Here is a 23344-nt window from a genome sequence, read left to right as displayed (position 1 = left end):
GCAAAATTTAATCCATATATTTTTTAGAGTTCACAAAATAGATGTCAGAAGTTTTTAATGATGTAAGTGAACAGGTGAACATCCATCCTGCACCATAATTTAACAACCACACTGGTGTGAAGACAGTGACACACATTGTCATTGTTTTGGCTCTGTGGTGTTGTACAATGGATATAAACTAAAAGCCACCACACACTGTTGTTGGAAAGCAAATGTTCGCTCAGTTCTGCTGCTCCACAGCAGAGGATGAAAATATCTCAAGTGTAAAACGTCACGTTGCCGTCTCACTTTAAAACAGAAAAATGACTCCAGTGAAGGTGTGCGTCTCTGAGTGAACTGAACCAAGTCCAGCTTTGTTCTTATCTTCAGTCATCATCACATCCTCTTCGCCCGTTTGGCAGCAGCACGTCTCTGGTTGATGGCCTTGGTGGTGACACGGAGCTTACGCAGACGTAGCTGTCGCAGCCGGAGCTGCAGGTCCTTGGGGAGTTTCCCTCCCTTTGCCAAAATGTCTTTTAGCCTCTGTTTGGGCATCTTGGTGAGGCGGAAGTCGCAGATCGTCGGGAAGTAGTCGTACATGACCTGGCAGGTGCGGGAGGAGGGGAGGTAGCCCTCTGCGCTGACTGTCAGGCGGTACTCGCCAGGATTCAGCAGCCGCCAGTAGTCGCCATCAGCAACTGGGAAAGGAAAGAGAAGTCCACAGTCAGCAGAGATCATCAGAATGGATCTAAAGTAACACTTAGGATAAGATAAAAATAATTGAAATAAAAGAACTATTAAAATTATATGGCAAGGTGGAAGCACATCCCCAAATCTACTGGCCTTTGAAAAGTGAAAGCACTTCATACAACTTATCTCTGTAATACATTTTTTCTGATGAGGAAAAAAATAGTAATGTCAGAGTAGCTAACTTAAAATAAAAAGCGACAAATCCACAAAATTTTTATAGCGTCAAAAAGTGCTCAATTTTGTTTGTGAGACAATGTTTTGTAATTGTTTTATTCACCTGTTTATTTTGGATGACAACTTAGAGGATTAAAATAAACAACAGCTTTTCTTATTAGTTCCGTACATGCAGAAAGTTTTCTTCATATTTTCCAACCACAGACCTCGATTTAATTAATATGTGATGTGAGATGATGTCAGACTGTACCTGATCTAATATGATGATCAATGTCGTCCACTTTAATGATGGCATCTGGGATACCAGCCTCTGTGTCTTTGTCTCGAACCACACCCTTAATCCCACGGTGGACCTATGAAAATAAAAAGGGGAACACTTATGTTTATGAAAACAGCAACAAAAGGAAAAACAAGGACTGAGGAAGAGGAACTGAAGATGAAAATAAATGAAAGCAGACAGACCTGCTCCATGTAAACCAGCAGAGACTCTCTGTTATTCTCCCACTCGATGGGAAGTTCACTGGCGTGAGGAAACTTATCACAGGACAGCTCCACCGTCACCTCGAAGCAGTTGGTGTGCAGGTAGCTGAAATCATTCATACCTGCAAAGACAGAAAAAACATGGAAATTGATATTTTCAGTTTCATTTTATTCTCTGATGGAGTCTGCTGGGGTTGGGTTTAGGACTCTAACAAGGTCTGTTTTTCATTTTAGACGTAAAGGTTCTGTGTACGGCATTCAGAGAATTAACAAAAGGAGAAAACCAGTGTTTGGAGTAATGGCGTCCTGAGCAGAGAATAAAGTCACACTACATCTGTGTGTTTTACTCTGAGCTTCTCTGGTCTTTGTTGTGACAGACAGTGTGGCCGCATGTGCACGTGAGTCCCTGCGTGTATCCCAATGGCTGACATCACACTGCACTCATATTGTGTTACCACTGATGACACCATCCCGACCAACACTGTCACAAAGCGTAACACCCACTCACCAGTTCCCCCTCTGTTAACACCATTAGCTCTGTCTGCACTGTTGCCAATATTAGCACTGTTAGCTGCTAGCCTCCAGCTCAGCAACCTCCATGTTGAGAGCCGTGTGCAGTCAATCCCGGCTCAGACTCTGAATTATGATTACGCTCTGCGCCATGCAAAATACTGTATAATACATTGTTATATACTGGTATTGCTAACAACAGCTAACCTAGCTAGAGCATGCTAATAACATCTTGTCTTTCCGACTTGTTGTATTGGAACACAGTCAGCTCCGGTGTAACTTCATTCCCAGCTCTGACCCCCGACTTCAAAGTTAAGTGGAACGGACTTTCGGCCTCAGGCCCGAGAAAAGCGATTTAAAAATCTGTGGCGTCATCATAATGTAAAGTCTATGAGCTAAGCTTATTTTCAGTACGGAGATAAATCTGGAAGCTGGAAACTATTTTTGTATATGAGCCAGGTGAGCAATACTCACTGAACTGAACAGGTGCAATCTTGGGGTCCAGTATTCAGATCTGATAATACATCCATGATAAAAACACACATACTTACTTCCTGGTACGTTGTGCCAGTCGGCTCCATTGATGATGTTGTTGAATCTACGGAAGTCCTTGTTGTGGCAGGGCCGCCGGTCTGGGTTGGACATCACCTGGTTATAAGACACAGACACATTAAGTACATTGCAATGTTTCCTGCAGATGTTTTAAAAATGAGAACAGGAAGTGACAGGAGGAGGATTAACCTGATTGGTGCTGGCGTACACTGTGGCCAACCAGCGGAAGAAGCTCTCATCAGCAGTGGGCGTGTGCTCACGAGGTGCCCAGTCCCGGGTCATGTCATACGGGTAGGTGACCACCAGCTCTCCACCGTGGAGGTTAGCACCAAGAACAAATGGGATGTTCTGCATCCAGTTGATGACTGCCCGGGTCTCTGACGCCACCTGGTGGAGATTGAGTCAGAGGACAAGCTCCACTCAGTTTATACACATTTAAGTTTTAGACATTTATCCAACTGACTCTCTGTTTTAATTCAGCCTAGGCAGCATCAGGGTATAAGGGTAAACCAGGGTGTTTAGAAATCTAAACTAATCTAAATGACTACTTCTTCTCGACTTTGTTCCTCAGTTTGTAAAACTACTAAATCAAAGTTTGGGTTCCAAGATCGCCTCAGTGTACTGGCGTCGAACACTGACAGTCAGAGTGAGACATTAGATTGTTTGCACTGCATCCACTTTTTGTAATGTCTGATTGGACATATGTTTGTTTTGTGTTTTATAATTTTGTATTTAGGTGAAACAGTGTTCATCTGGGAGATACATTCTGGAAAACACTCTGATAATAAAGTGAACTCAGATCAAATCAAAATGCCTCACAGGTCAGCCACAGACATGCTGTCACAGCTTTGTACAAGTGTAGTGAAATTACTGACCAGCTCAATGTGCTGTGTTTAAATAGCTTCTGACACACCTGTGATCCACCCACACAGGTGACTCCACTTCCTGCCTGATGAGAGCTCTGCTCAGGTGTGATTGATTGAACAGCTCCCTCACTCTGCTCTCGCACATGTTAAGGTGGGACGTTGTTATTGTTACTAATCAGCCAGGAAAAGTGAAAACACCTGCGAGGACCTTTAAAGAAATTAATTCCCTAACTATTAACAATATTGAATATTTTTTGGACATAATATTTTTACCATTGCATCATGTATTTTATCATTAATCATCTTGGTTTTGCAGAGTCACTGTTAATATATTGTTAGACTTTTATTTAAAGTTTTATTTATAGTATTTATTGACACCATGATGGTTGAAATAAACAGCAGGCTTCAACACGACTCTGGCAGCTTTGTCATACCTTTTCAACTTTAAATTATTGCTGCAATGTAGATTTTTATGCAATCATAACACATTCAGGACAGTTTTAACTGTAACACACAATGTTGCTTTTAATTCCTTCTCTGTCTAAATAAATGAAACGAGATGAAATCAAACAGCAACAGTCTACAGCACGCAGAAACACTAATGTTTTAACCGCACTGCAGTGCCACGACATGGTAATAATAAAAGTATGTCAATATATATTATATATAGTGTGAACAGAGAGGACTGAGACCTTTATTTTGTTGGTCCACTTTTTGGTGCACTTTAAAGAGGACTGAGTTCATTTTGTTTAAAAAGGACTAAATATAAACACCTTAGTGTCCTCATTTCTCAGCAGCAGCATTAAAAGCACTGATATTTCTAAAATTCAAGATGGATTTTCTCACAAATTCTTTTGCCAAAATTTGAAATCACTAATGAGAAAAGTGACAAGTTGAAGGGCCACAGCGACACTGCCCTCAAAATGCTAAGCACTGCTAAGAACAGAAATAGAGTCAGGAGATAAAGAGGCAGGAAAAGAGGAGAGTTCTTAGTTTAAGAATTAGAGATGTCGTACAGGCTGTGGTGCTGATGTAGAACAAATGACACACTTACAAAGGCCTCCTCAGACGTGTACTGCTCAGGGATGGGGAAATAGTGGTTGATGAGTTTGGAGCGGTCCGTCTCCAGCTCGATGGCGGTCCACATCCCTGAGTTGAGGTCGGCAAAATTGTGGTTCATGTCGATACCTTCATAGCTGTAACGACCCCAGGCCCAACCTGCCAGCTCAGAGCCCTGTGGATCACACACAGTGGGACAAAGCCTTTGCTGTTGAGTTACAGTCACAAAGCACAACAGTGTGGAGTCGTCACACAGGCAACACAACACAGTTTTGAGACTGTGCATTTAAAGGCACCTTTTTATACGCCATCTCATATCCATCAGGGTTCATGGAGGGCAGGAGGTGGATGCGAGTGTCTTTGACCAGGCGGACGACACGCTGGTCGCCCCGCTTGTACTCTTGGCACATGTACTGCATTAGATTGAGCAGAAGCTCTCTGCCCAGCGCCTCATTCCCATGCATCCCTGCAACGTATCGGAACTCTGGTTCTCCTGCAGGGGGCGCCAAACAACAGACACGGGAATGGAGTTAAGGACTGGTTAATATTAGAAAAGTCTACAAACAAAACCATGACAGAGCACGAGGTCATCTGGCAAATCAAACCTCTTCTGAGGAAACAGTGTGCGACATCATTCCCAAAAACTAAAAAAAAATACTTCTACATGATGTGCTCTTGAAATACCTCAGATCATCCTCTTTCACAGACCTCAGTGAAGGACCTGGATCTGTTTCATGTGTGGTCTGTATGCACTGACAGGCAGCTCTGAAATCTCACACATCCTCCTCACACTGTTTACGAGGAGGCGTCTCAGCTCACATACTTTTTTCTTGAGATACTTCAATAACTGGAGCTGGAAACTCTACTGGGGATACTGAATCAGTGATTTGGTTGAGACAGTTAATATGGAGTAACCTTTGCAGCAAAAGTTAACAAAATAAAAGCCTCTTGTAAGTTAAAAGTTTTTTAGTTTTGCTCCATATGTGGCACAGATCTGTTTTCACTTTGCCTAATCTCCAACTGCACATATTATGACACAAACAAGTATTAATGTCCCAGCCAAGACAGTAGCACTAATAGACACATAAAAGTTTTAGTTTAACAAACACAAAGAGAAAAACGTTCATGAAAGTTACATAACTGTGAAAGAGGGCAGGGGCAGAGGAGGATATTTGACCACTTTGAACCCAGTTGGCGTGCTCCAGCTGTGACCACAGGAGCAGATGACAGAAAATACTGAAAACTCAGTCACATAAGATCGTTCCAACACATGGAACATAAGACTGCACCCAACCAACACTAGTCACTGGAAAAAAAGACTTTAAGGTCGACAAAATGAGGCCACAGACAGAGCAGGGTGGAGGGAAAAACTGATATTCTCCTTGTAAAGGCTACCAATTATCTGCAGGCCGCACATTTAAAAATATATGAGACAGCAAGTTTTGACAAAGACAATTTTGATGACTTCTAAGGGTTGCGTTTCAAACATCTAACCTGTGAGTGGATCATATTTGATAACTCAATACTGAATTTGAACGGACGGGCATGATCTTCCACTCTCCTTCTGCTCCTTCGTGCTGCCGTCACTGCCGTATGTTTTGGCGGGAAAACCTCTGCACTCTGCTGCCATGTGGGCAGAGCTGACAAGGCCAAAGAAAACATTTGTACACCTCAGAGCAAACAAAGGTGAACTCTGGTCTGTGTAGGTTTGTTTCACACAGTGCCGGACTGTGCAGCTTTGCAGGGTTTCGATTCAGTGGCAGCTGTTGCAGAAGTCCCCTCTGACCTCTTAGATTACCAGGTGATAAAAAGGCATCTGTCTTATCAGAATAAATGCAGCAGAAGCAGCATGGCAGCAGTGCAGCATGTGAAAGACTGCAGTTTTAAAAAGCAGTCACCAGTATAAGGGGTTTGGCATTGTGTGATATGTAATAATTGTAAGTTATCAGAGGACATGTTGAAACTTTTTGTTTCTTTACTTTTCAACAACACAGTGGTTACCATGTGGTTATGTTTAGGCACAAAAACAAGGTCCTGTTTTAGCATTAGCACAATCAGCACCAGCCATACTGTCAGCGTCTCACCAAAAACACCCGGTTTTGAGGGCGCAAGTGCTGCTTGAAATGCCACAGCTGTCCCTCTAAAAGAGACCCAATTTTTGGGGGTGTAATAACTGAAGGAAATGCTGCCAATGTCTTGCTAAAAAACATCTGCTGTGTTTCTTTTAGGCTGAACTGCTCTTGAACCAGAAATAATTTCACTGAGCTTCTCTACCTCAAAACCTTTGACTCTGGACTTATCAAAGAACATGTATTCATTTAAAAGAGGGTGACACTTTTTAGCTTTTGGTCGCTGAAAATCATGAAACTTGTCAACTACATCTTCTTCATTTTAGATACAAACCATGATGATCCTTGGAATGAGATTTTTCCTTTTTAAACAGGTGTGGTATATTTTGAGAGTTTCACATCGTCACATCTGTCTCCAGTGTGTCTCACCCAGCTCGTGTTTTCCAGGGTTGTCAGAGATCTCCATGACGTAGAGCTTCAGACCCGTGTAACTCTTCCCGATGCTGTACATGCGGGTGATGTCAGGACACGCCTCTGTCACCGACTTCATCAACTGGGAAACAACAACAACAAAAAAAAGTTCCACATTTTGTCTTTTAAGAATGTGAATACGTTTCAGACTGAAAACATAGTTTGAATTTCTGCATGCCGGCACTCAATGACCTATTGAACAGTTTCTACTCTGTGAATTTAGAACAGAGGATGCTCTACAGATTCCTCCTTCATTCTGAAATGCCTCCTCTCATTTGCTATTGTGGTCATTGGTGCTGAGGGTACTGTTTATGGGACAGTGCACTGCAGAAGAACATGAAGCTAAGAGATCAAATACCAGCAGGGAAACTGCTCACAACAAGGCCTGTGGATTATCTCGAGTAAACTGTGGTCAACTCCACACTAAAAAATGTACGTACGAAGATAAGCCAGAGATGGTGTGCGCCAAAAATATTTGACAATTTCTACAATCAAGCGTCCACCTCACCATCTGCGTCGCTAATTTCCCGTCTCCAAAATGTCGTAAGCATGGGTCACAGTTTCTCCCATCGCTGAGTACCATCTAGTTCTATTATACTGGAGAGAAGGCAGATGTCTCCAACACTCTGACACTCACACCAAAACGATCTAGACTGATAAACAGACAAATGATTTCTATTAAATTCTTGGGGCTGACATGTCTCCCAGTCTCCCCATAAACCTGCACTCATGTCTGACCTTGTGTTCAAACACCAAATGTATTCACACACGTTGAATGTGGAGCCGTGTTTGTCTCTGCGGGCTGTTTTCTGACCATCAGATTCCAGTTGGTGTCTCCAAACAGACCGCAGGTAGTGGCAGCACAGTGAGGACGCTGCCATGAAGGAGTGAAACCACCCCATAATATTTGTTTTTTGGTCAGACTGAGACCAGACCACACACACACACACACTGACGGAGCTTCCTAGAGTTGCTGCAAAAACCAAGAACTGGTCTGTTTGTCAACACTAGAGTTTGATTTTAAAAAAAATATATTTGTTGATGGCAAAGCTGTGCAAGCCAAAAATATCCTACTGGCTGAGCTGTGCTGCATCAAACTGTGTCGTACCTTTCTCATCTCCTTGTAGTTGTGGTGTCTGAAGTCCAGGTTGTCTCTGGACCCTGTTGGTTCTGTCTGCCATGGGTAGATATTATTTGGATCTGTGATAGCGGGAAATGTTAGTGACCAAACAGTGCAAAAGTAAGATAACTAAAGACACTGTTTCCACTGTAGGCGTCCCGTACCTGGGAGTGCGCAGCCCAACACCTCGGCTCTCAGGCAGATGTCACCCTGCGTCCCGTTCTCGTACCAGCTCTGTGGGTTGATCCGGATGTAACGGGCAACCGTGGACGTGTTGAAAAGGGCGAGGACGGGTGTCTCCGTGTCCTGGTTTCCTTCGAATACCTGCAGCACAGTGGGAAACACATGTGGTGAAATACAGAGACCTTTACCTCAGGCTGATAATCTTAAGAGCTGAGGCTGAAGTTTGAGTTTTATCTTAGAAACAAGTCCCGTTTCTCATCTGAGGCCAGAAAAAACTGGTTCCTGCTACGTTTAAATGTAGCAGGGAGCTTTGTCATGAAGTCACCTGTCTTTCTGCCTGCCTAATATTTCCTGCCCATCTCCACTGTGAACTATACATTCATCCATTTTCAACCGCTTATCCAAAGCCAGTTTGTGGGGGCAGCAGGCTAAGCTAAGCACCCCAGATGTCCCTCTCCCCAGCTCCTGCTGAGGGACCCCGAGGTGTTCCCAGGCCAGATGAGACTTATGAAAAGATGTATTTCTTTTAAACTAATTTGTCTCTAGAGAACCTCTGAACCAGTCTGATGCCTCATGGAAATAATCCCTGCCTGACTGACACTTCATGGTGAGCTGTGGCTGCGGCACACATGCCTCAAACACCACTGGAACAAACAAACCAAACCAAAGCTGTAGAGTTTCCAAACCTGTTCTGGCATCCTGAGTAACCAAAGGGCAGAGATTCGTGAATGTAACCATCATTACTATTATTCCCTCGTAACAAAAAGGAGAAACTCCAAAGTGTTTGTTCACTGTTAGATCGTTCACATTCTGCCGAATACTTTAACACTGGTGATCAAACTTTCCTTTACAGGCCTCTGTTGGAATGGCAGCAATGGTTTGTGGGTAAATTACACTGTAATGACTACTTTTCTCATTTTCTTCCATAAAGTGACATTAAACATCTGCTGCAGGAGTTTCAACATGAAGCATTTACTTAGAAATACATAACAGGACGTGTTCAAATATAACCCTTTTAAACTACCAAAAATTGACCTTTTGCTAAGCCCCGCCCATTTGTGATGGTCCGACAAGCTGTCAGAGTAAACATGGAGCCCACACTGTAACTAACTGCACTCCCTGAAGAAATATTATCATATTTTTGTAAAAATGACAGGGTGATTCCAGAGAGCAGCAGACAGAGGGGTCTACAGTGTGTGTTTGAAGGATATATCCAGGACGTCAAACTGACTCAGCAGCAGCAACAGGTTAAAAAGACAAAGATAGTTAGAAGCTAAAGCCGAACTATAGGCTACAGATCACAGTGTAAAAGTGAACCACCACATCACTGCTGATCGCCACAGATGACAATGAATATAAAGGGAAACTTTGCTGATATTGAACCAGCTGTGTGGCATCGCAGTGTGTGCAGATGAACAGGGATCTCCAGGGGAAGTGACACACAGCTGGTTGAATATGAGCAAAGTTTCCCTGCTTCCCTTCACTGGTTCCTGTACAGCAGGGTCGGAAGAAACGTATATCTTTTTCCAACCTCTCCAGGTAACGAGTATCATTAATACACGACGTGCCCCAGGCACAACATTTAGCTCCAAATCCACAAAACCAGCCTGAAAATGAAGGAAATCTGAAACGACTGCATTAGAGTCAATGGAGCACAGCTGTGTTGTTGTATGTTATGATTGGTTAGCCTGCGTCAGTGACCTAGTGAAGAGTCAATTTCCTTCCCTGAATAAATAAAAATGAAATGAAAATTTATATTTATATGTATTCATTACAGGTAGAGGGTGGACGGACACCCTGGACAGGTCGCCAGACTATCGCAGGGCTGACACATAGAGACAAACAACCATTCACACTCACATTCACATCTACGGACAATTTAGAGTTACCAATTAACCTAGTCCCCAGTCCGGAGAGAACCCACGCTGACACGGGGAGAACATGCAAACTCCGCACAGAGGGGCTCCCGCACCCGGGATCGAACCGGCAACCCTCTTGCTGTGAGGCGAGAGTGCTAACCACCACACCATCGTGCCGCCCCGCAAATATTTTATATTTTAACCATAAAATATTTTTAATATAATGTTATATCAAATCTATACTATATCAAATACACATTCCATAACAAAATATATATTATCAAATATTATATTAAAATTTGATATCAAAATATGTAAATGATTTTATATTTTTTATATTACAATAATTTACATAGTTTAAATATAAAATCTTAAAATATTATGTTATATTAAATTTATATTATTGAATATACATTTTATAACAAAATATGTATTTTATATTAAAGAATATTAGCAAGGCATTATTTCATTAAATATGTGCTTTTTGAATACATTTCCAGAACAAAAAAAACACAAAACACCTAAATGTGTATTTTGACCTATTGAATGTCTGTGAAATATATTTTTTTTCACAAGTCTGAGAGAAGCCAAGTTATGGAAGCAAAATAGCCCAAAATATCCAAACTGACCAGAGCATGAAAGAATCGGGGCGTCTCCCCTGAAATGATGAATTGTTTAGTCATTTTTTCAAATGCTGATGAACATGAAATCATTTATTCTCATATATCCTCCTAGGAGAGGATGGTGGGATGAGGAAGGGAGGAGTTAGTCGGTAGGAGGGTTCTCCTCTGTTAGCAGCTGGAACTCCTCCAGATCCTCCTGATCCTGTGTGGAAGCCTGCGTCTTAGAGGAGCTGCGCAGCTTGTCCTGGCCGATCAGCTCTTCCAGTCTCGTCAACCTCGTCAGCACTCCGCTTTCTTTCTCTGTGTCATCCAGAGAACCTGCCAAGCATTCGACTCTGGACCTCCACGAACCAGCCGCCCCGCCATGCAGAACATCGCCCTCCTGGGCGTCCACACCTGTCTTGTGACTTCTGTCAGACTGAACGTCTTCGTCCCCCTTCAGTTTGTCCGAAGCCTCTTTGTGGAAGTTCAAAAATTTCCTCAGCGTCTTCTGCAAGTTGTCTTCAAGCGTTGATGCAACAGCGGCAACTTGTTCCTCAGACACTGTGGTGCTTTCAGACCGTTGCCATGGTAAGGTGAATTTCCTCGGCTGCAGCTGGCACACTTGGTTTACACTCTGTTCTACAATGTCCAGCATCTCTGAGGCCACAGAGTTCATAGAGTCCTTGTAGGGTTCGGGTGAGGCGACATCTGCCTCGACGCAATACGAGAAGAATACGAACAGCGACCTCTTGAGGAAGTCCTTCAGTAAATCCAGGCTGGTGTCGACAAACCTGCTGCGTGAAAGGTCTTTGACGACCTCCTCAGGGGACACAGCCACCGGATAACTTATCTCCGAGTCCTGTAGAGGTGATCCATCCACCACTTCAGCGGACACCTTCTGGCTCTTTTTAAAGGCTTCTCTTGCTTTGCTGGTGAAGCACAGAGGTGTCTTCCAGGGGCAGCAGGAGGAGCCATCCACAATGTCCACACTGTCCAACTTGTCTTTGGTCTTTTTCCTTGAGAAGCTCATTTTAGTCGAGATATATTTGAGGACTTCAGGACTGCTGGCAGGGCTTGGTGTCTTCACGCCTGCTTCTGTCATCTCCTGACAACTGTCCAAGCTTTTTATTATCGCTGACATCGCCTCCTCTGTCGCCGGCTCCAAATACTCATCCAAGTTGTGCCACAATGCCACCTCAGCGCCCGAGGAATTCATGGAAGCAGAGCTGTCCTCGGTCATTGGTTCCTCCACCTGCATCAAACGGGAGGATCTGCAAACAAACACACAGTTATTGATTGGTTTGATCTTAAAGGTACAGTTTCCAATACAAATATTTTATGTATTTTAAAGGGCCATCTAGGGACGAGCACTGCAGATCAGCTGAGGCTATAAGAGCTGTGGTGTGTGACATTGGTTTATGATACAAATAAACAATAAAATATCTGGTTTTCAAATCTAATGCATTTTATTTTCTTGCCATAAGTTATTAAATTAAGCCTTAGTAAGTTGGATAAGCATTAACAGACACACTGTAGGATGATTTAGGATTTGGGGTCTATTTAGAACTATTTCCTGGCTCCACACATTGCTTCCTCTCGAAGCAAAATCCCATCCAAAGAGCAAATGCACCCACATGGCTTATTTGTGCTCAACGTTTGATACATATACGACACGCACACAGATGCAGCCTTCTGTCCGTATTTGTGCATGTTTTCTTATGGAGCTTATGGCAAGGAGACACAAAGAGACTACTAACTATAAAAGGGGGAAAACAACCACAAAGAGACAAAAAATGACCGCAAATAGACACAAAACGTCCAGATAGAGACACAAAATCACTACAAATACTACAAAAAAGCTACAAAGAGACACAGAGACTTACAATGACTACAAAAAGGCAAAAACAAACAAACAAAAGACCCAAAAATGATCGCAAAGAGACACAAAATTCCAAATAGACACAAAATCACTACAAAAAGCCCACAAAGAAATAAAAATGACTACAAAAAGCTTCTAAGAGACACAAAGCGACTTATGACTAGGAAAAGGGGAAAAACAACCACAAAGACACAAAATGGCCCCAAAGAGACACAAAAAGACCACAAAGCACACAGATATGCGTAATGACTACACAGACACGGAAAACAACAACAATAAGAGGCTAAACCACCACAAAGTGTGTATCTAGCTGCTCTTTAGGAGAGGTGGTGGGGCCCGTTGTCTCATAACGCGCCCATGCAAACGTCCCGTAACTAACCGTTAGAGCTAACGGTACTTTGGAGCTAGCATGAAATGCTTCCTATAACCTCAACATTGCAGCAGAAACCAAAAACAAAAAGCACAGAGAGGCACCAGGTGTTTATCAGGTAACTTACATCCAGAGTTGTTGAGGAAGGAGGACAGGATTTTGTTGGACATGTCAACGGTGAGTCGGTACCGGAGGCCTGACTCATACTGGTCCTTTCACCGCTGCTCTCCATTGTGTCTTTCAGTGTTGGACGATTAACGTTAGATTAACCAAATAAAGACTTGTACCTGGGCAAACTGAAGATCATGAGCAGTTTCAAACCATATTCACAGTTGTTTTCTTTTAATTTAAAATGACGCTGACCGTTCGGTAACCATGATCACACTGTTTCTTTTGTTTGTTTGTTTGTTTATTATTATTATTTAAACTTTATTGCAAAGATACAAGGATACAGATTACAGGAAGTTTCAGAGACATAAGAGATAAATCAATAATAATCCGTAAAGTACATGTAAACAGAAAATAAATAAGGGAGCCAGGGTACATTACATTATACAAAAACATCAAAAAACTTAAAGACACTAATTGTTTCTGTGTCATGTGAAATGTGTTTTAATTATAAAAATACATGTATTTATCATGTAAATACATATCAATACAAATAAATGTAAATACAGATTGTATTTCCAGTGATATATTATATTATTATTGTATGTGATCCAATTTAAAGGTCATCATAGATCTTTTTATGGGCTCCCCTTGACCTTGGGCTGGGGTCATTTCCCTTTGAACCCCCCTGACAGCGGGCCTATATATATATGTATACATATATAGCTAGATAGATAGATTGTTTTTCATGTTGCAACATATGCACAAGTTGCAATGAGAAAGCCTTGGTCAGAACATTGTAATAATTCACTCATTTCAATCCAGTAAAGTAATTCACCCACAAGCTGTTACCACCATTATAACAAAGTCTTGAGAGACAGGTGAGGGAGTGTGTGACGAGGATATCACTGGTTTATATCTGACAGCAGTTTGATAATTGGAATGTGAAGGTGGGGAACATTCACAGAAGCATCAAGAGATAAAAATTCAGTTTGAAGGTTGGAAAAGAAAAATGTTTTCACTCACAGCCTCCTCTGTCCCGTTCATACTTGGCTTCCAGACCAGCGAGTCGTTACTGAACTGCACCTTGTAGGTATGGACCACGTTCCAACTGTGTGTGAACAAGACACGTGGAGTTCTGTAGTACATTACATTTCATGTGTGATACACAGAAGAATCTCAACATAGAGCTTGAATCCAAAACAAGACCCCCATCTACCATCAGAGAAAAGATTATGCTTTTTTTTTTCTATTTAAAGGATTAATCAGTACAGTAGTGGTGGTATGTGGTGGTAGCGGTTACCCAGAGCTATACGGCCCGATGATAGACAGCAGGTTGTCAAACTGCCCCTGAGTCATCCTAAAATATGCCTGGAAACATCCATCATGGAGGAGAAGCTCCTGGACCAACTGGTGGTACTCCCCATGATCCAGCCTCTTTTTTAGGGTCTCATGTACCCACACAGATCTCTGTTTATCTGCTGACAGCCTCTCACCCTCAACCAGAGCTACAGACAGTACCCTCTGCCTCAACATGTCAGCAACTAGACACTAATCACTATCATATAAATAATCTAAAAAAATAAACGGTAAATTGATTATACGGGAAGGGAAGGTTTTTTAACAGCGCCCTCTAGAGAGCAAAATCTAATGAACGTGACAACCACCCCTGTTCTCCCCTAACTGGAAGCTTTTCAATTTGGCGAGTGTTAAAAATTTTTGAGATGAACATCGCTGTAAAGAAGAGCTTGTTCACTCTTGATGCTATATGAACTTTGACCCTCAGTACTGACCTCCAGATGGAGCTGCGACCCTGCAGGATGACACCAGTGAAGCGAGTCAGTCGCCGAGCGTCGACCTCCAGCCACTGCTTCGTGTCTCTGTACTGAGCACACCAGCCTCCATCGTAGATGTCTCCATCCTCTATCCCAGACTGAAACACGCACAGGAAACACTCTGTCATACTGTTGCTCTGTAGCATGTGATCGATGAAGTCTTTGATTAGCTGTCAGTCTGTGTGGTTACCTGGATGTTGAGTCGGCCGCGGTGAGGGCCCAGGCCTCTGCGCTTGTAGGACGACGCTCTCAGCTGGGTGTCTTTGACCCTGAGTGACTCCAGACCCAGTGGAGGACATTCTGACACAGCCAACAGGGATGTATTAACCATTTGAATATTATCACACCATGACAGTAGAAGGCAGAGCAGCAAAGTGAGAAGAAGCCGCTGCTCCAGAGGTAAAATTCTAGTTTAGTTTTTGCACAGAAATTGTTAAAGGACTGACTGTTTGTGTCATCAATACAACCAAAGAGACAGCAGATTAATGTCTTTATGTGTTTTTAAGTAAACGTTCAAATTCCAGTTTACACTGGGAATAAACTAATGGAACCAGATCTCACCCCACTTTGCTCCTCGGTAACACAGTGTATGCAGGTTTGCAAACCATACTGCAGTTATGCAAACACGTACACTCACATGTTCACATATGATGCTGAACATATGTACAAACACTTGACCTTGTGAGAGCTGGGAGGTCACAAGGTCAACTCTCTAAAGCATGTGAGAACAAACTAAATCACCTGAAGCAGTGTGTGGGATTTAGTGGCATCTAGTGGTGAGGTTGCAGATTGCAGCCAATTAAATACTCCGCTCTCGTGCTGCAGAACCTGGAGTGACCTTGAGGCAATATAAAATCGCGAGAGGCCCTCTCTAGAGCCAGTGTTTGGTTTGTCCACTCTGGGCTACTGTAGAAACATGACAGGCTATGTGAAAGAGGACCAGGCCCCCAGGAATGCCACTCAGCCCTGCTTCCAGTTTTTCTCAGTGGCCACTCACAGTATTTCGGCAAAAAAACCCAATGCTGCCCAGAAAGCATTTTCCCCATAGATCACCACTGCAAAGAGACGTCAGTGAAACTGACAGGACACCTCGAACTGCAAACAAAGTCAAGTATGACTATCACAGTTATGAATTTGTGATCAACACAGGTTTTATTTTTGTAAAACTTTCCCCGAGCAGAGGAAAGTGATTTGAAAACCTGTGACATCAAATGTAAAGTTTCAGGGCTGAGCCGGCACATTATCATTCCCAGTTCATCAAATGCCGATGCTTTGTTCTGGCCCTCGGCGTCTGATACAGACCCCAAAGGTCCCCTTTAGTGTCTTATGGGATTCACTGGGCATTAAACTAACTACATTGTAAAACCAAAAGTCAATGTTGTGACACTTAGGTATGGCCACATAAATACGCCAAGGGGTTTCTATCACGAGTGACAAAGCATCAGCATTTGACGACCTGGCAATGAACACAGGTTGGCCAAGCAAGGACTCACAGGTGGACCCAGCAGGAGGAACGCTACTGCACATCTTCAGTGGGCTGCATACCCTGGAGGTAAACCCGGAAGCTAGAAACATTTTTGGCGTATGTGCCAGACCAGCAATTCTCATTGGACTAAATAGGTGCCAACTTGGTAGCCTGGAAATCCAGACCCAAATCTAGAAAGATTTAGGGTCTGGCTATGAGTAATGCAACTCAAGGGGCAGCACCAAGCATGCATTTGAAAATATCACTGCACGCAATTGGATAACACTACGACCAATCAGAACAATACATGGGGTTTAGCTACCAGCGGAGCTAACTGGTAGATTAGACTCTTGCCGTATCCGGTCGGCAAAACAGCAAAAACGTCCTTCTTGCAAACGAAAGATTCGAGCGCCGTCTTCTCTTCCTCTTTTAGAGAAAAAGCCAAGTCTAACTCGTTCATTGTAGCGGCCAAAGCCGTTTCTAACAACTGGTGTTCATCCGTAGCCATCTTGCAATGTTTACTGACTGATTCCGGACTTCATCGACGCAGCGCTGTCGTCATCTGTTTAGCTCACCTCTGGCCCGCCTATATCAGATACACCAATGTGATTGGTGCAGCTCGGCTCCAACGATTGCCAGAGTGACTCGCTGAGCAAATTCAAATTTTGCTCTCGCGAGAACTCTGGATTTCCAGGGTACCAACTCAGGGTCTGGTGTCCAGATCTAAGAATATCCATGAAGAGGATCTGTTCTCTAATTAGGGGCTTTCTTAGCTAATAAAAAACACAACAATTCTTAGTTTCAGGTGACTATACACTAATTAAAACATAGTCAGGAATATTGTATTCCATTTCTGCCAATGGATCCCGCTAAATCCTACACACTGCTCCTTTACAACAGAGGGACGTTTGTCTTCAAATATTGCAATGTTATATAATGTGCATGAATTATATAACACTAAAGGAGCACATTTTGTAAATGGGACAAATGACAGTTGCCATATTACAGAAAAAAACAAAACAAATGCAGATGCTTTCCTACATTTTGAGGTGTTGCAACTTTTACCTAAGTAAGACTTCTTCCAGCTCTGATGGATTTACCAGTTAAGCAGAAGATGCTAATTGGAAGAGACGTTAAAAAGCAGAGCAGGAAACAGGGGAAGCACAACTCTCTTGTAGAGGGTGAAATGTCTTTAAACCTGTCCAGCGCCCTCCGCTGCCGTATTAAAGCCTCAGACAGACTCTCATTGTCTGAAGGGTTCAGCTCGGTTCAAGCTGCCTCTTCCTGCCAGGATGCTTTACTGGCTGTTAAAAAGTCTCAGGCGAAGGTATAGCAGCAGTATAAACAAATGCTAAATGTAGGTGGCATTTCCTGTAAAGACCCTGTCCCCCTTTGGTCCTGTAGTCCATCTGGATCTCTGATGAGCTGAGTGTGACTCAAAATGTTGCTGAGCTTTTAAAAAGTGACGTCTCTTTGTTGCTGTTGATCGGTGGATTCCTGTCAAACCACAAACATTTGGAGTTGAGCCACAGAGACTCCGGAAATAATATTCAGAAGACAAAACCGTAAAGTCCCCAAGGAGAGAAAATAATTAACATTGTTGGTTTGGGGGCTAAATTGCAAACAAAAAAGTGGTTTTGTAAAAGCGCCATTCAGTTTGTTTATCCTTGTCTGCCCAAAACTGTTTATAGAAGGAACAAAGACCATGACTGTCTCTCCTTGTCTATCTCAGTTTCACATCTGCTACCCCCCAAACCCTTTTTTCATTTCCTTTTGCCTCATTTCTTCTCTTTAGACAGATCCACAAGGAGAAGATCAAGCTCAAGGCGCCTCATCAAAGACAAGTTCCCCACCCTGAGCCTCATCTCAATGGGTTCTTCATCATGATCTTCCAGCTTCATGATCCCTATTCATGATTAATTGTGCAAAATGCAAGTAAGTCAAGACCAGACCTGAGGGGCCTGTTTGGACGGTGGAAATTGAGAAGCTCAATTATGTACTCTGGCGCTGAGAGTCTTCATTAATTCTTAAGAGTCTTAATTGAGTTGGTAATTATAAGTACTTTAAAACGGATTCCAAAAGAGACTGGGAGCCAATGCAAGGAGGCCAAAATAGGTGTGATGTGTGAGGATAATTTTGCTTTGGTCAAAAGTCGCTGCTGACTAAATAATGTCCATTGAAATGTATCATACTGCTGCAGCACCAGCTGAAGGCAAAATGTCAACAAATCTGAAGGGTCGGCTGGAGCTGATATGAGTATGCAGCACCTAAATTTGGTTACAACTGTCCAAAGAATTACAGCAGAATATTGCACCATATTACACAACATCGGCCAAATTTGGTTTTGGTTGGAGAGGTTTTTTAAAAGTAAAATGACCATTTAAAAAAAAAAAAACAACTTTTACTTACTTTCCCAACATGGCAACTTTTCCGGCGTATCCCTCACAGTTTATCTAACTATGGTAGTAGCTGACGGGCCTGAAGGGATTTTAATGGGCATCAGCTCTGATTCGATGTGACGTGACAAGTTGCTTACTAAGCATTTATTCCTACAGTTATCTCCACTTTGGTCTTTCCGTCTGCATACACACATTATATGTACTGACACTCCACATACACACACTTCCTCAATCAGCTCATTTTTCAGTCCAGTGCACACACAAAACTATGCATGCATATACTTATATATGAAACTTACAAGGGCACATACACAAAACAGCTGGTAGAACAATCACAGCTCTCTGGAGGCTAAAGCAGACCAGACCAGTGCACCAAACCTCCACACCATAATGTTAATCATGTATTGTAAGGTCAGAACTTGGTTTTAGGGTTATGGTTATAATAAATGTCCTTATAAACATTGTACTTTGAGAGATGAGGTTATAGAGAGAGTGAGACTGGCCGGAGAGGAGCAAAACAGAGAGGCAGCAACAGTGAGAAAATAAGTGACAGGAAGACCACAGGAGACATTGGTAATTATTTCGTGAGACAATAAAACATAAAACATGTAAAATAATAAATGAAATCTGTATTTTAGAGCTTAATTTTGGACACAGTATGTGATGAAATAATCTCGCTACTTTTGGAAAGTGACGGACGTTGCGAACCCAGGTCATGTGAGATTATTTTGTCACACATGGGTCACTTAGCAGTCAGTTTACAGACGACAATGTACAGGAAGACACCAGTTCGTCTGTGAACTGAGAGGAATGCAACATTTTCAGAGGGAACAAAGACCACGCCTCGAACACATCCCACCCGCCCAGAAGTATTTAAACACACCTGATGCATCCTTTTTCTCTTCACATCCAACCCACCCAATCCCTTCTCGTCTCTTACATCTTTTTTTCTGCTCTTTTCTGCCTAGAGGAACCAGTGGGGGGTTCTATCCAAAACTGAGTTCACGAAGAGACAACTCCCACACTCAGGGCCAATTCACACCAGGATAGTCCGGGGGACTCGGTTCGATTGGATGGGGAATGCCGAAAAATTTCACACCTTCATTTGGTTCGGTTCACTTTCACACTGCACTTTTTAAAGCGGACCAAACCGCCTGGACAACGTCACGCAGTTACAACAGCTGCTCATTTGGGGGCAGTATCGCCCAAAACGAGCACTGACCAGGAAGAAAAAGAGCACGAGGAAGAAGAAAACCCAGCTCATCGATTGCCCAGGACTGAAAACAGAAATCCATTGTGGGTAGCCACAAGCAACTGCGATATATAGTCCTCTGACCATGTATCAATAAGCGCCTGCACCTCCTCACTACTCCACGTCTGCCCACGAGACATTTTCCAACTTTTTCTTTTTTTACCTCTGCTTCTTGCAGTCCGCGCTGTTGGCTTTGTTTTTTTTCTACCCAAAATGCACTGCGCCCTACGTCACTTCCTATCTTTGGTTCACATCCTCGCTTTGGTTCACTGGATAGTCCGTTTGCATTTCCCACTGTAATCGAACTGCACCAGACCCCAAGTTTTCAAGCAGGCCAGGGTTCGCTCGTTTTGGAGTTCGAATGAGCGTTCACACCACTCCAAATGAACTGAACTATCCGTGGAACCGGACCAGAGTTTGTTTAAAGCGGACCAAATAGCGCCAGTGTGAATGTGTCCTCACTCCCGGGATCCCTCCTGCGTTCCTGCCTTCGACCAATACATCCATCATCACACTCGCCCAGATTGAGATCCTGTCATCCCTAACCCTTCATCCATTCGTCCCTCGACCCTTATCCCTCAACCCTTCCACCTCCATCTTCATCCTTTCATCCTTTACCCGTCATCCCCAACCCTTTCCCTTATTCCTCTACCCTCATCCCTTCACCATACATCCTATCATCCCTCAATCCTTATCCTTTCAATCTCTCAGCCCTTAATCCATCATCTACAATAAACCATTCAAAATCTTTATCTTATCGGTGTGATCTTTGTTCGTGAAAGATATCCCTCTTTCACAGATCACTGACAATTGATATTTCTCCTGGTGTTATTTTGACACCAGTATTTTCACAGTGTTGGTGCAGAGAGAGGTGAAGCTGTCTTCTCATTAACGCTGTATCAGAGATTTGTTGTTATGAGTCTGTGCTTTGCTTTGAGACAGTAGTGAAGCAGCAGATTTAATTAGTACACAGGTTCAGATATACAGTATGCTCTGCCTCAGTAGAGGAATCACATGAATCAGATCTGGGTCTGAATTTAGGGTTAAATTAGCAAATATTTCTAGGGTTTGTTTGATGCTTTCCTGAGTGGGTTTACCTCAACCAACAATTCAGTGTGTCCCAGTGAGCTTCAAATTCCCCATTAAACTGGTATTGAGTCAAAAAAATCACCTGAGACCACTTGAATTGTCCTGACACAGCAAACCCTCCATGTGAAAGCACCTCAAACTATTTGCTACCAACATGTGACCCTTGTCTGATTGACATACTGTATACACATCAGGGCTATTCCCCATACATACGTGGGACCGTCTCCGTGGCCACTGACGGGCTCACACTGGGTTTGACCTTAGGTTTGGCTTTCTTAACAACCTTCGGCTTCTTGATGACGAGTTTGGGTTTCTTCAGGATTGTTTTGGGCTTCTTTGCTACCTTAACGCTCCTGGTGGACCTCCTTGCTACAAAAATGCAAACCATTTAACGCATAGTAGAAAACACATATCTCGTAGAACATGACTTCAGAGTTTGTGAATTAGTCATGTGAACAGTACAACAGGAAGAACCATTTTGCAAAAAACTTGCAAAAGTCGTATTAAGGAATACTTCAACCCCCAAAACAGCCATTTGTATTTTAGCAGAATGTTTCACTCCTCCTTTAACATTGTTGGAAAGTTCTTCACTCACCACTAAAAGAGGAGCTGCAGCGAGCAGCACAAACCAGCTTTAAAACCTGAGACTGCATTAATGTAAATGCTGCGGAGCTGATGTTTTTGGCTGTGGATGTTCACATCTATTTACATTATATCCATTTGGCTGCAGCCGCAGCTCCAGTGAGCGTACAGTTGACTCACTGCCTGCATGGACAACATCACAGGATTGGTTTTCAGGAGTGTGAGGGGTCTTGTTCTTTGTTTTTTTGGTCTGAGGCATCACGCAGCCCATCTGGTTTCCATCAGTAGAAAACACACAGCAAAAATGCCTCACCGCGCAGAGGGTAGAATGTGGAACATCCTCCCCCAACCCTCGGACACTGACTCCCTGACCGCAGATATGCAGAGCCAACAGGGCTCTCTTTACACTCTGAGAATCTGGGAGGCTCCGAGGAACCCTGAGGAACGTTACTTTGACTTGTTATTTAAATCCTGAGGAGGATCCTTAACCAATGGACATTTGGAACCTTTGACCTGAGGAACATTTCTTAACCCCAGAACTCCACCAGCACCAGTTTGTAAATTTGCTGTATCTATTCTCTAAAGATGCAAACAACACATTTATTCCTTGAATTAAAGTTCTGGTCACTTTGTTCTCTGTTTGCAGAGGAACACTTGACTTTACCGGCATGACTGTTCATGGGAAAAGTAATGGAACACATGGAAAACCAGCGAACAATTAGCCAGGCTGTAAAAACGTACATTTAGCCATGTTGGCACGACTAAAAATAATAATGTAAAAAGGTCAAATTAATTTGACCACTGTGCAAATGTCCACAGAAATATAATGTTTTCATATGGAGTAAAACAAACTGCATTAAAATTCCAACATATAACATCTACAATATTAATATCTCCTCACCTAATTCCAAAGGACCCTCATCTTCTTCTTCCTCAGTGTCTTTCCCGGACACCGGTCTTCCTGTTGTTTTACCTGCATCTTCAGTCACATGTTTAGCAGCTGTGGTGGTTTCAGGAGGTTTAGCAGTTGTCTCGCTGTAACTGGTTATGACTCCTGTGGTGGTGGGAACCTCAGTGGTGTTGATTTCTCCTGCAGAAATAAGGCTCTCAATTGTAGTAAATGTAGCATCTGAATCCACAGTGGATCTCACTGTAGCTGTGTCATCAGTAGGTTTGGATAAAGTGAAGATAAATGATCCACAATGCAGAAATAAAAGCAGAATGATATGCAGAACTCCTGCCATAGTAACTCCTCTCTGTAGGAACCCCTCCAAAACTAAACACTCATTCAACCTCTCTGACCTGCCGCTCTGCAACACCATCAAGTCACCCGCAGTGGAAAACAACTTCTAGTCACAGACTGACAAAATAAAAGCTGTGTTGATACATTGAGTATATTTTTGTTCGAGTTTGTTTCCTGCTTCTCAAAAAATAAACATTTTGTTGCTCCTCCTTGTCAGATACAATACTAAACTGAATACACTCATCAGCCACTTTATTAGGTACACCTGTTCAGCTGCTCCTAAATGCAAATAGCTAATCAGCCAATCACGTGGCAGCAACTCAATGCATTTAGTCATGTAGACATGGTGAAGACGAGCTGCTGAAGTTCAAACTGAGCATCAGAATGATAAAGAAAGGTGATTTAAGTGACTTTGAACGTGGCATGGTTGTTGGTGCCAGACGGG

General features: G+C 42.9%; 1 protein-coding gene across 2 annotated transcripts; it reads right to left on the bottom strand.

The window, feature by feature from the left end:
* Nucleotides 1-13: 13 nt before the first annotated feature.
* On the bottom strand, nucleotides 14-22953 carry LOC126389242 (probable carboxypeptidase X1). 2 transcript variants are annotated; one of them, XM_050042818.1, is made up of 15 exons: nucleotides 22558-22953; nucleotides 21288-21443; nucleotides 15060-15169; nucleotides 14828-14967; nucleotides 14061-14145; nucleotides 8195-8354; nucleotides 8019-8110; nucleotides 6869-6992; nucleotides 4667-4863; nucleotides 4366-4545; nucleotides 2635-2832; nucleotides 2445-2541; nucleotides 1366-1505; nucleotides 1154-1256; nucleotides 14-677 (listed from the first exon to the last, which is right to left on the bottom strand). In XM_050042818.1, the coding sequence occupies exons 1-15, from the start codon at nucleotides 22898-22900 to the stop codon at nucleotides 376-378; spliced, it is 2427 nt and encodes an 808-aa protein (XP_049898775.1). In that variant the 5' UTR covers nucleotides 22901-22953; the 3' UTR covers nucleotides 14-375. The 2 variants fall into 2 exon arrangements, with proteins under 2 accessions (XP_049898775.1, XP_049898774.1); XM_050042817.1 differs by lacking the exon at nucleotides 21288-21443 and having other exon boundaries at nucleotides 21-677; nucleotides 22558-22952.
* Between the last annotated feature and the right edge of the window lie 391 nt (nucleotides 22954-23344).

The sequence above is a fragment of the Epinephelus moara genome, chromosome 4 (assembly GCF_006386435.1).
Source record: "Epinephelus moara isolate mb chromosome 4, YSFRI_EMoa_1.0, whole genome shotgun sequence".
In the NCBI taxonomy this organism is placed as follows: Eukaryota; Metazoa; Chordata; class Actinopteri; order Perciformes; family Serranidae; genus Epinephelus; species Epinephelus moara.
Note: the sequence above shows the minus strand (reverse complement) of the source record. Positions and strands in the feature narration are given on the sequence as shown.